Source organism: Oryzias latipes, chromosome 5 (assembly GCF_002234675.1).
Source record: "Oryzias latipes chromosome 5, ASM223467v1".
NCBI classification, from domain to species: Eukaryota; Metazoa; Chordata; class Actinopteri; order Beloniformes; family Adrianichthyidae; genus Oryzias; species Oryzias latipes.
In genome coordinates, this window is record NC_019863.2 from 3,661,266 (window position 1) to 3,674,352 (window position 13,087).

Consider the following 13,087-nt stretch of genomic DNA (forward strand, 5'->3'; position numbering starts at 1 on the left):
GTGGAGTATTGTATTTGGTATTTTGTATGTGGAATATTTGTTAATAAAGTTATTTTAAAAGGTCTGCTTGTTTCTTCTTTTCTTTAGCAAAAAATAAAGTTTTTAATATAAATTTCCTTAGGGATTATTAAACACCTATTCTATTCTATTGTATTCTATTCTATTCTAACCCTGGCTATGAAGCTAGAGGTCAACCCTGACCCACATTGATAAGAGAAAAAGTCAAACCTTTCATTTTTAATCCCATCAAAACTGTGTCAGACCGTCCCACAAGGCTGTTCTGAGAATGCTTAAAGACCCACTCCAATGAAAAATGCGTTTTTGTGACTTTTTTTTCATGTTAAAGGACATAAATGAAGAAAATTAAGATTAAAAATTGCATTTATGGGTATGTTATTATTCAAATCATGTTTAATCAGGAGCAGACGAAAGCTTGGGATTTAAAAAAAAAGCTTGAAGTTGTTATTTAACCTTTTTTTTTTAAAATTGTCTTATTCTACTGCAAATCTAAATAATTGAATTGTAAATGACAACATGTATTTTCATGTTGCATGATCAAATTGCGTAATAAATTGTAAATTGAGAATGGCATATTACTTTGAATTATGACCCAAAAAAAAGATTCCATACAAAAAAACCTGTCGTTCCCTAAAATTTTGGCATCTTTCAATCATTGAATTATATTTTACGTAATTTAACTTTTAGCCTGGACTTCTAAAGATTTTTGGAAGTTCCTTTAAGAGTCACAACTGTTTTTGAAAATCTGATATCAACAGACTTTTGTTAATTCATAAACAGTCTATTTTAATATCATATACATCAGAATAAAACATAAAACTTCTTAATATCTTAGTGTCCATTATCAGTAACTCTTAGAAAGAAGTAATTTGATCCTGTTTGTCCTCCAAAGTATGACGATCACTCTGTTGTTTGTAGAAGAATTCCTTCCTCCTGCACCTTTTCAGTCTAGACTCTTCATGGCTTTTGCAGATCTCAGTACATGAAAGCTGCAATGCAACCAAAACATTATTAACAGAAGAAAAGAGTTAGGAGGAGTTAAAGAGTCAAATAGTTTTGTCTTCATGGAAAATAAGAAGTGGACAACATCGAAGATATGTTTGACCCAGAGTCTGGTTATTTCTGACTGTGTGCAAACATGCATCTGTGTGTGGTTGTGTGGGAGTGTAGAGGAGAGAATGAGATGAGTTGAGGTGATGGGGAGACGGTGTGTGTGTGTGTTGGGGGTGGGTGCATTAGTCCGTGTCAGACAGCAAAGAGTGCCGCATTTATCTAGGAATCTGAGCCAAAGCAGCCTTACTAACAGACTGAGCAGGGCAAAGAGGACTACCAGGAGTTAGAGACCAAGAGGGACGAGAAGGCACGAAACAAGCCCAACAAGGTCAAGGGCGCAAACGTTTAGACAAAAAGGACATGCTGGCAAAGGGTTTTTAAAGAAGTGCTTTTCAGAACAAAAAGAAAAGGGCCCAAAACATTTGCAAGAGAGAATCAAAGAAAAGAAAAAAGAAAAACGCAAGAACGAAGCCTCCCTTTAAAGTTGGAAATGAAGCACCTTCCAGGGACTCCTTCAAGCTTTTGGAGCGTGCTTCCTCTGCTGTCACTGTGTTTGGGAGGGGTGCCCTCCTCAGATGCATCTCCAGCCTGCACAGAGGAACCCTGCAGGGACAGTCTGGTGGCTGCGCCCATCCCAACGGGGTCAGGAGCAAGGGTGAGGGCTGAGGCGGAGAGTCAAGCTGGGACAGGTGCATGCAGGATGGGCTTTTCTCTCCCTGCCATCTCTGATGTTCCTCAAAGGATGGAGCACAGACACACTCCGTTTAACGTAAGCTTTTCCTTACTTTTTAATGGAAACAACTGCTGCTGTTTCCATTTATTAAACCTCCTAATATTTTTTATTTCCATGTTGTTTGACCACCACTATAAGTTTTCAGAAGAGAACAGAACCTTTGATTTTTTTATTAATTTGTGCCAGTGGCAGCAAACAGCGTACGATCATCGGGCTGCAGGCTCTTTCTCATGGGACGCTAAATTTGGCACCACCATGGAGCAATAACTGTCTGCAATCAAAGAAGGGATAAAAATAGATCTGCTTTAAAAGTGTCTTCATCAAATGGTTGTGCTGACCTCATCAGCAACAGGTGTATGAGGAACTCGACCGTGGTGTGACACAAAACTAAAGGATGAGTTCTTTATGGTTTATTAATCTTTGATATGACTTTATACCGTTAGACTCATAACAAAAACACATTTTTTGTGGCTTTTTATTATTCAAAGACAAAGTTTTTGAGGTTTTAAACTCAATTTATTCTTGGATTAGTAGATTCTCCATTTAGAGCACACACTGTTGCTTGATATCCACCTCCCCAACAATGCAACCATGCAGCATTTAGACTACTGCACCCGTGATTAACATGCATTAGTGCAACACGTCTCCTCTTTTTAAAAAATCCTCTCCAAAAAATGGAGACAGGATAGTGTAGAAGCTTAGGAAAATTGAAGAGTATATTCTCCAGAAAAGCCTGAACATCCACACATTTGAGAAACACATCCTCATCACTGAAAATCTGCTCAGTTTCAGTCACAGTGCCTGTCGAGGGTGTGGTGGATAAATAAAGGGTGTAAATTTAAGAAAGTGCATCACGTTCAGATACACTGTACAAAAGAACCCAGTAATTGCAGCTGCAGGAGAGCAGATTTAATAAACCACAAGCAGAGATTTACTAGATGCCTCCAAACACATCTATTTATTTTATCGAAAGCACACGAGAGACACATTTCTACATTTTATATTTTTAATCTTGAGCAATTTGCGTCTCTTAGTGTGAAACAAAGCGGATGAACATACCTGGAAGCATAAACTAATTTGATGTTTATCTGTTCTAGACAAAAAGTACCGGTAAGTGTTGTGTTTACGTTTTTTGTTGAAGTTAGAAAAGCAAATAAACTTTCTTAATTTCTGAATGGGTTAAAGTAATTTCTATTTATATATTTTTACTTCAGGTTCCAACCAAATAAAATCAATTCAGTCGGCATTTTTTTGCTACATGGACATCACCACGTTGGAACGAGATGTCGTCACTAAGTAGTAATTGGTCCGAGTCAACATTTCTATGGCAACCACTCGTGCCAATCAGGAGTGAGCTTAATGGAAGGCCACACCCCAAGCACTGAAAGCGGATTACACACAAAATCTATCAATCAAACACTTGGGACATGAGAGCCCCTACTTTTACTGAGGCTTCTGATAGGTCAACTTATATCTTGAATAACTTGTACTAAAGAAACATCATGGAAAAAAGGATTATCAAGAAAATGTTAAGAAAAAGGTCATGTTTGTTCTGACCTATGGTCAGTTCTTTTTAGAAGTTTATGGGATTTTGTTTTCTCGGGGCCATCAGGTACTTCTTTCTTGGAATGCGAGGGCCACTTAGTTCAAGTCATTCAGTCAAAAAACTAGTTGCTTTTAATTGACTGATTTTAAAGTTTTCTATTAAAGTAGTCTGAGTCAAGTCTAGTCATTTACTCTCCAAAAGCAAGGTTCAAAAAGACAGAAATATCTAATAAAATACAAAACACCTTGCCCTGTGGTCACGACTTTGCAGACTGGCGAACTCAAAGAGCGCCTAACTCAGCTGCAGCGCTGCATGCGCAACCTCCAGGAATCAAGGGACCGCTGGAGTCATGGAAGCCAGGACAGGGACTCTCTGGGGGCCATCCTGGCATTAATGGCTGCCGTGCTGACAGAGTGTGACCTACACTGTCACAGCCAAACCCTTGGAGCAATGGCAAAGCGCCTGGGTGAGAACACACACACGCCTACACACACAAATGCCACTGCAGTCCCTCCCTCTCATACTCACAGAACCTCCCTTTGGGCTGCAGGTTACAGGTGAGTGCATCGGAATTCAATTGCAGTGGAAAGCATGTTAAACACTGTGGGTACAAGCACACATGTACCCACACACACATACACACAATGCAAAGCTTTGTTAAGGAGCTGTAAGGTGTTGTCATACAACTCATTTGCAAGAGCCCTATCGCTATATTTAAATATGTATACACCCCCTCTGACTCCATGATAACCTGACCTTTTCCGGGTTGACAGAACTTGCTGCCTCAAGCAGAGAGGGTGAGAAGGATCTGCTGCTTTTTCTTAAAAGCATCACACAAAACCCACCCACAGGTGAGAGCCCTGAAGGTATTTATAGACATTCCTTTTTTTCATGGATAGGGTGACAAAAATTTGAAATGTGTGGCTTTCAGTTGCCCCCGTGGAAAGATTACATCCCCGAGACTGTGCAGATATTTATAGGCTTGGGATCAGTGAGAATGGAATCTACACAATCCAGCCTGATCTGCACAGCCCAGCTCTGGAGGTATTTCAGATTGACCACACTCATAAAACACGCAGACTGACCCCCGTCTCACCTCTCTTCATTTAGAAATCTGTCTGCAGGGCTGTGAAATCTAGGCTTTGTCAGAGCACTTTTTGTTTTGGCTCAGGCTAAATGTGACATGGAGGCGGCGGGTGGTGGGTGGACGGTGATCCAGAATCGACAGGATGGCTCAGTGGACTTCAACAGGACATGGCAGGAATATCGGGATGGCTTTGGCAACATGCAGGCAGAGCACTGGCTGGGTAATGCAGCACTGCATGCCCTCACCTCCACAGGCCAACACCAACTTTGCATTGAGCTGGAAGACTGGCACCAGCAGAAGCGCCAGGCCACCTACAACAACTTCAAAGTGGCCTCGGAGGCACAGAGGTGACGCCCACTGCAAGAACACAGCTGTTCTTATGTAAATAACAATCATATAACATGCATTAAAGCAAAAAATGGAAATTCTCCAGTATCATCAATGAAAATGTAGCTTACACAAACAAGCAAGGTCAAATAAATTCCGACAGAAATTCTGGAACCGCCCTTTGGTTGTGTTTGTGCCTGAGGTGAGTCGGACACAGCTGGAGAAACGGCCATTGAAAAGGGTTGACTGCATGCATCAGCCATTAAACTGTTAGTCAGTAGACATGAACTCAAAAGCTAACAAGCATCTACTGACTGATGATGGCTGCAAACAAACACAGAGAAGAAATCAGATCCACCTTTGTCTAGATCGCTACAAGATCAAAGCAACTGAGAGACTATAGTGGCTGATTAGGACCATTGCAATAGGTGAAACCCTTGGGATTTCCTAAATGTCCATATTAAGCCCTAGAGTTATGAGTAATGGGTTAGTTTTTAAAGAAATTCTATTCAATTTGAATTCAGTTTTATTTTATATAGCCAGATATACAGTTGTCTCAATGGGCTTTATTAATTTAAAAAAAACATAAAATCCGTTATAAAATACAATAACTGATTGCTAAACCAAACTAAACTGACTAAGTTAAACCTCAGACCCTCCTTCTTGGTAAGGACAAACTCCAAATTCCAGAAAAAAAAGTAGAAACCTCAGGGTTGTCCACATGAAGGAGGGATCCTCTCTCAGGACGGACAGGCGATGTACTAGAGCTGTCAGTGAAACTTCAATTAGGTTCAAACTGTATTCCTTCACGGCTGTCAGTTCATTAAAAGGGATTCAAAGCAGATGATTGGATGGGATGAGACTACAGGACATTGTAGATGAAAAGGCAGTTAGATGCTTTGCAAGGAATCTTGGATCATAGACATGATCACATGAATTCATCACAATGGTATCTATGGCTGATGGAAACCTTCAGGGGTGTTTTGGTGCACCATCTCTTCTAAGACATTCATTTATCATTTGAATTCAGGGAAAACATGAAAAGAAGCTTTTAATTTAAACAGCCTTAACTCTGCAGACGGGGGAACTCAAAGAGCTCCTTACTCAGCTGCGGTGCTGCATGTGCAACCTCCAGGAATCAGGGGACTGTAGAAATACTTTGAGGGTTTCAAAATATAATTCAAAAGTATTGCTTTGTTATTTTTCAGCTTAAAGAAGCTTGTGTTAATGATTTCTTAATCTTTGTCAATCCTGAAACTAATGTTGACTCAAAACTTGGAGGCAAATGGGGCTGGTGACGATTTTTGTGGGGGGTGGGGGTAGCTGCCCCTCTTGCCCCCTTGTAGCTCCGCCCCTGACCACTGCCGCTTTGCAGAAGCTATTTCTTGGAAAAGGAGCACTGGGAATGCGTTGAGGATAGATTAAAGGAAAATCAAAGTGGGCCGTTAAAATCACTTCCAAACTATCACAGTTTGATTCTAAATTCCACAATATGTGGTCATTTTACATGCCTGGTGGAGAAACAGATAGAAAGTACTAATAGTCCTTTAAAATAGTTTGCATGTTTTCATTCCAGGTTTCGTCTGACAGCTCGAGAATACAGCGGCGATGCAGGAAACGCGCTGAGCTACAGTAAACGCTACAACCATGATGGCAGATTCTTCAGCACCTCTGATCAAGACCATGACCGCTACACCTCTGGAAACTGTGCTCAATACTACGGTGCAGGGTGGTGGTTTGACGCCTGCCTGGCAGCTAACTTGAATGGTCGGTATTACCGTGGACGTTACAGCGGTGTGACCAATGGCATCTACTGGGGGACATGGTACATCCTGACAGATGGACGGACTGGAGAACGCTACTCCTTTAAGAGGGTGGAGATGAAGACGAGACCAAAAAACGTCATTGGAGCAAGATAAGGAAAAAGTCCTATAATTCACGTATTAGACAAAAATGAAACTTATGGTTTGGGGAATTTTAAAATAGTAGATGAATTAACGGCAGCTATGGGATTAAAAAATTCAACATATTGGACTTCTATAGTTCTTATTTTATTTCCACAGGTGTTAAAATGAGACAAATGCTGCATCTGATGACCAACAGCACATGTCCAATTGCATTCTCTCAATTAAAAAAAACAAGTTCTCTGACAGGGTGTAAAAAAGTCAGGTAAAGGTCAGTCTGGTGCTGCCATTCAAATGCAATGATTATTGGATGATTGTCAACAAAAGCAAATATTTCAGTGAAAGCAGAGATTTAGTCAGAGATGAGGTTTTGTTCTTCTGGGTTTTGTTATAAGGACTTTTTTTAACTTTATTGTTCAAAACAAATAGAACAAATATGTCTGACAAGAACGATAGTCATAACAACGAGAATGCCAGGGGATGGTACATGTATTACAAAGAAATATTACAGAAACAGATTGCTTTGCATTGAAAATGTTCAAAGAGAGACAGGTTATGGGGACTTATAGAATCCATTCAGACTCCATTACACGACATTTGTTGATCTCCTGGCTGTTGCCCGTTTTCAGGCATTGACACAGCCTGAGAGATTTGGAACGACGGTTTGTGCTGGATGTCCTTCCAATTCTGTGACTGTACTGAACCAGCCACTTACTATACTGTGCTGCAACCTGCAGTTTCCTAACAGTCAATATTTTACTACTGTGAAACGTTGTCACTGGTTAGATATTGTACAAGCAGTTATGTTGCTACAGCTTTTGACGAAGTAGACATGCAACGCTTACAGAAACTGCTAAAATAAAAAAGAACAACGTAAAAAAGTTCCTTTGGGCCTGAGTTAAAAAGTTCAATGTTAGATTTTGTGACAACACAATAAACAATGTTTGTACACAACTTTACATTCTTTTGCACCTAGAAACATGCATACTCTCCCTGAAGAGAGTGTGACTGCAGAGTTTTGAACCGCTGCATTCATGCATGAACACACTTCTGTCTAAATAAAGTAATTTGAAGATGCTTAACGATGGAAAAAAACAACAACAACTAGTCAATACCAAAAACTCGTTGATGTAGTGTGAAGATTATGTCCTTATTGGAGTGATCTGGACTTAATTAGACAGTAACAATAGTCCCACTCCAAGCCTCATTTGATCTCTTGTAAAAGTATTCCCAGTTCTATCGTGATTATATCGTTTTTAGCCAAAATGAAAAAAAGAATTGTGTTGTTTTCTAAGACATAGCTCTCTCCTGCTACAGTTTACATCCAGATGCCAACTCAGATGAGGAAAACTAAGACATACAGGACAGACCAAAAGTTTGGACACACCTTCTCATTCAAGGAGTTTTCTTTATTTTCATGAAAATTGTAGATTCACACTGAAGGCATCAAAACTATGAATTAACACATGTGGAATTATATACATAACAAAAAAGTGTGAAACAACTGAAAATATGTCACATTCAAGGTTCTTCATAGTAACCACCTTTTGCTTTGATTCCTGCTTTGCACACTCTTTGTCATGGTTTGAGTTTGTTTTGTCTTGGTTTTTGCTTTAGTTCTTGTTCTGTCTTGTTTGGTTCTGTTTCCTGTTTTATTTTGAAAGGTTTCGTGTCTTGTCTTGTTTCTTGAGTTTTACTTCCTTTGGTCCCCATCTGCCCTGATCGTGTTCACCTGTTTCTTGTCTGCCCTGTCTGTATTTAAGTCTCGTCTCTCCCTTCCTCTTGTGCTGGTCCATTAGCTTGTGTCATGGTGTTCACGTCTTCATGTCTTAGGGGCCTCGGGCCTCGGTCCTCGTCCCTCGCCAAGCCACAGTGATTTTTTGTTTTGTCTTAGTATTCCTGCTCTGCAGCGCCTTTTGTTCTGTTATTAAACCCTTTAGTCCTGAACCCGTTGGCCTCCCGTCTCTGCATTTGGGTCCTTACCTGCTCTCGAGCCCCCCGCACATGACACTCTTGTGTCATGTGCGGGGTGCGAGGTTTTGTGTTTCTCTTCACAGGTGTGCCCTGTCAGGTTTAATAAGTGTGATTTCTTGGGACCATCAGTTGTGTTGTGCAGAAGTCAGGTGGATACACAGCTGATAATCCTACTGAATAGACTGTTAGAATTTGTATTGTGGCAAGAAAAAAGCAGGTAAGCACAGAAAAACGAGTGGCCATCATTACTTTAAGAAATGAAGGTCAGTCAGTCCGAAAAATTGGGTTTATAATTCCACATGTGTTAATTAATAGTTTCGATGCCTTCAGTGTGACTCTGCAATTTTCATAGTCATGAAAATAAAGAAAACTCTTTGAATGAGGAGGTGTGTCCAAACTTTTGGTCTGTACTGTACATGGATCTATAAGTGGACCTCAATGTCTCCAGTGGTGGATTTAGTAGTTTGGGGGCCCCAGGCGAATAAGAACACGGGGCCCTCCGCAGGTTGTATTATTAAATTGTTTATAAAACCCTTACCCATAGAATTAATCGTCTAATAACTTCCTTACTGATTCACTTTTAGACTACATCAATGACAGGAAATCTGAATGTTTTGAAAATAATTTAAAAACTGAAATCACATTTAAATGTTAAAGAAATGTGTTTTATATTATATTCATTATTTTTACTTGGAAAAACATTACATTTACATTTTTTAAATGCACGGATGTGTTAATCCCTCACTTGCTAGAATGAATAAATGACAATTTTCTGTCTTTTCCTTAATTTGCCAGGCATTACTAAAGAGCATAAAAGAAACAGCGTTTTTTTTCTTTTCTAGTTTTTCATTTTATCTGTCTTCCAGCACTTTTGAAAGTTAAGCAACAAATGTCTTACTTTCTCTTTGCCTTTTTCTCTTTTCGCAGCCCCCCGCATCACTCTGCTTCATTTGACTACTTTTTAAAATTTGCCAGCGTTGCCAGATAGTCATGGTTTTCCAGCCTAAAATCATCTAAAAACCACAAGACCCAGCAAAAAAACACCCAAAATAATAATCAGTGATTAATTATCAATAATTAATCACTGATTATTTGTTACTTCCTGAGTTTTTATGAAGTTACATCCACCATGTTTGCAGTCAGTCAGAGAAAAACATAAAATAATGGACTCTTATTGAACTTTACGAACAACCACAGATGTCTTTCTCAAATATTAGGAACAATCAGAAAAAAAAGGGAATAAAACACAAATATTTAAACACTGTAGAAGTTCTAGTTGAACTTATTGGTCTATCATGAACAACACTGGAAAATGTTCTTGTGTTTTGACTTTTCATGAATTTAGGTGAGATAACATAAAAGCAATTGTTAATTACATTTCTTGTAAAAAATAATAAATAAGAGTTTGATTTTTGAAAACTGGTTCTTGTAAATAGAAGTTTTACAAGTATTTAATAAAACCTTAGGAACCAAATCAAATATCACCTGAGCGGACTCCAAAAAGTTATTTTTTGTTTTTCTAATTGTGTATTAAAAGGAAATTTTGCACAACACCAAAAGTAAAAATCCTCCCAAAAACTAATATATGCATTCATATAACAAACGATCTATTGTTTATATTAATATCACAAACATCAGTTGTTTTTCTGCCTCATTCTGTTTTTTTAGTGCAGCTTCAGGCCAGATCTGAAGTGAAATACATAACCTATTATATAGAAAGGGCAGACATGCAAATACAAATGTCTAGGATGTAAAAAAAACAGGCTGTACATTATTAGCATACACTAAGTAAACTAAAGGAACAATCAACCCGACTTCCCTCAGGACTGTGTAATCTCTTATGCAGCAGAGCTCGCTGACTGCGCTAAAATTAAACAGGAAATAACCAAAATACAGTGATTTTGAGGATAAAAAAATGATATGAATAAATTGCATTTATTGAACAGTTTAATGTGAAAACATATTCATTTTATCATCAGTCTGCTTTACATCTCATGATGGCAGGTGGGAAAGACAACAGGTGAAGCACTGCTTGTCACCTGCCTCTCCCTAGACATAAAAACGTATTTCAACCAGGAACTAAAAGCTCCTGAACCGATCCCAAATTATGTTTATCCACCTAGAGCTATTATTGCCTGCAAAGTCAGACTAAAAACTGCCCTACTGAGCAGGAAACTGCCCAGTCTGGCAATGCTGCCTCTGCTCGCTTACTTGCAAGTCTCTGGACTTGCTGTTGACTGGATAATACCGTTGCTGCAGAAGGACGGGAGGACCAAAAGCACTTTTACATGATCAGTCTTTGGGGTGTTTTTTCATGACAGTTGGGCGTAAAATATATTTTAGAGATTTGCATTAAGTGTTTAGCTTGGGGCCCCTAGAGAATTGGGGGCACCAGACGATCACCTACTTTTGCCTAATGGTAAGCGCCCCCCCCCCCCCCCCCCCCCCCCCCCCGTGTGGACCTCAATGGCAAATCTTCAAATGGATGCGTTACAATGGAGCAGAGCAGGGGGCTTGTGGCCCGCCGACTGTAGTTTTTTAAGCTTTTTGAGAAAAATAAAAAAGCCAAAAACAAGCCATTTTCCTTTAAGTGGGTTTAATGGATTTGCCAAAAAGTGGATTACAACAACCATTGATTATTTTAGTTTTGCTTGGTTTGACATTTCTGACTGAATTTGTGTAGCGCTTTAAGACATCCTTAGCTGTGAACAGGTACTTTACGAATGAACTGAACTGACTTTTCAGTTTCCTAAATATCTAGCATTAAAATATATATTGTCATTATACTTTCAGCTGTTTCAACCGTTCTGGGGAACATTCAGCTCCTTTGGGACACTGATTTTGATTCTTAAGATTTTTTCCCTTCTTTACATTTCAGTAATAGAGCCACCTTCTGCTCTTTGAAAGTGAATGAGGAAAGCTTCAAAGCCTTAAAAACTTGGCGTCATCGTGAGAGCTAAGCTACTTTAAACAATTCAGTGGAGATTACACTCCTTCACTTGTACTCAGCTTTTCAAATGTCATTTTTAACTGTAGTTATGTTGTGTACAACTGAGTCAGAGAAATACTTTAAATCAAATGGCTGTGTAATTATTCATTTTAACAATCATTCGATTCATATCACAATTTGTGGATCGGATCTGATTGACTGACCTAAAATGGAATTTCAGTCAAAGCTTCAACCAGTGAGACTCAGAGAGAAATACCTGCTACTGAACAGTGAAGTTTTCCAGATTCCTCAGATTTCTTCCAGATTATCAAGTGTAAATGAAATATGTAAACAAGTAAACTAAAATGAATGTCAAATCCATTCACATTTTAGTTTCCTAAAGGTCAGCCCACTGTTGTTTTTTCACATCCAAAGAATCCAAAGGGAACATTCTTAGAACATTCTAGACACTGGATGGTCACATGACTTTGCTAAATTCAAAGTGTTTCCACACATTGGACTGGAATGATGAACTGATCAGTTTTTGCTGACATCATATGTGTGTTGTTCACTGTGATGGACTTGATTGTTTTCATGTTATAGTAAAATAAACCTACAGTGTCTCAATTCAAATGGTATTTTCCAAGATGGATATAATCAATTTATTTCATTTCGAGACGATTTTAAAATGGCATAGGTCGATTCGATTAACAATTTGCCTCAGACAGATCGATCTGGTTGGATTGTAGGAATAATATTCATTCGTCAATTAATTCGATTAATTGTTACACCCCTAAAATCAAGTGTTTACTATAATGTAATTTAAGGAACCACGCTTGATCATGTAAATGCATTGTATACATTTTTAGAGCATGTTTTACCAAATTTTTCTCATTACATCTTTTTTTTTAGTTATCGCTTGTTATTTTCAAACATTAAAATCGTTTATTAAAGTGTTTTGAGCTAAATTGACATTTAGCAGTTTGTCAAAACTCTGTAGTCATTTTTGTCTTGCTTTTGTGGGTCAATGCATTTTCTTCCATTATTTGGCATTCATTAGATTTATTAACTGATATCAGTTTTTTCCATCGATTCTTCAGTGGGTTAGTTTAAATTTAAAGCAATTGTTTGATTGTTGTTCAGCCATGAGTATTTGCCAATGCGTTGTGCCATGAAAGGCAATTCTTCAACCCTCCAGTTAAATCACTTCATTGTCCTTAAAAACATTAAAAAAAATAATTTGACTGATAATAAGAAAAGATACGTGTCTTGTAAGATCAGGCAGATTTACAGCAGGGGTTGCAGTGAGTTTGTTATTTTTTAAATAAAGAAATTTGTGCATTTAGGTTTAAATGAATACCAGAAAATGAATAAAACTAAACAAGTCATGAATGTAAAACACACAAAACAATTGTTAACAGAAATGAAATCACACATTGAGGTTGTTACATTACTGTAGGCTGTATTCAGACTGGACACATTTGGTTTTCTTAAAGTGAACCAGAGTTTGTTTCCC

The 13,087-nt window shown here is 38.5% G+C and overlaps 1 protein-coding gene across 1 annotated transcript; it reads left to right on the forward strand.

The window, feature by feature from the left end:
- Positions 1–1,222: 1,222 nt before the first annotated feature.
- Positions 1,223–8,048, forward strand: LOC101171157 (fibroleukin-like). The gene is made up of 6 exons (XM_004068554.4): positions 1,223–1,840; positions 3,621–3,816; positions 4,124–4,201; positions 4,282–4,394; positions 4,522–4,784; positions 6,341–8,048. The coding sequence occupies exons 1-6, from the start codon at positions 1,562–1,564 to the stop codon at positions 6,681–6,683; spliced, it is 1,272 nt and encodes a 423-aa protein (XP_004068602.2). The 5' UTR covers positions 1,223–1,561; the 3' UTR covers positions 6,684–8,048.
- Positions 8,049–13,087: the final 5,039 nt, after the last annotated feature.

Excerpts from the sequence above, each read along its gene's own strand:
- LOC101171157 (XM_004068554.4), top strand. The coding sequence starts at position 1,562 with ATGAAGCACCTTCCAGGGACTCCTTCAAGCTTTTGGAGCGTGCTTCCT. Across the intron at positions 1,841-3,620 it reads ACAGACACACTCCGTTTAAC|ACTGGCGAACTCAAAGAGCG; the intron begins GTAAGCTTTTCC and ends ACGACTTTGCAG. Across the intron at positions 4,785-6,340 it reads GTGGCCTCGGAGGCACAGAG|GTTTCGTCTGACAGCTCGAG; the intron begins GTGACGCCCACT and ends TTTTCATTCCAG.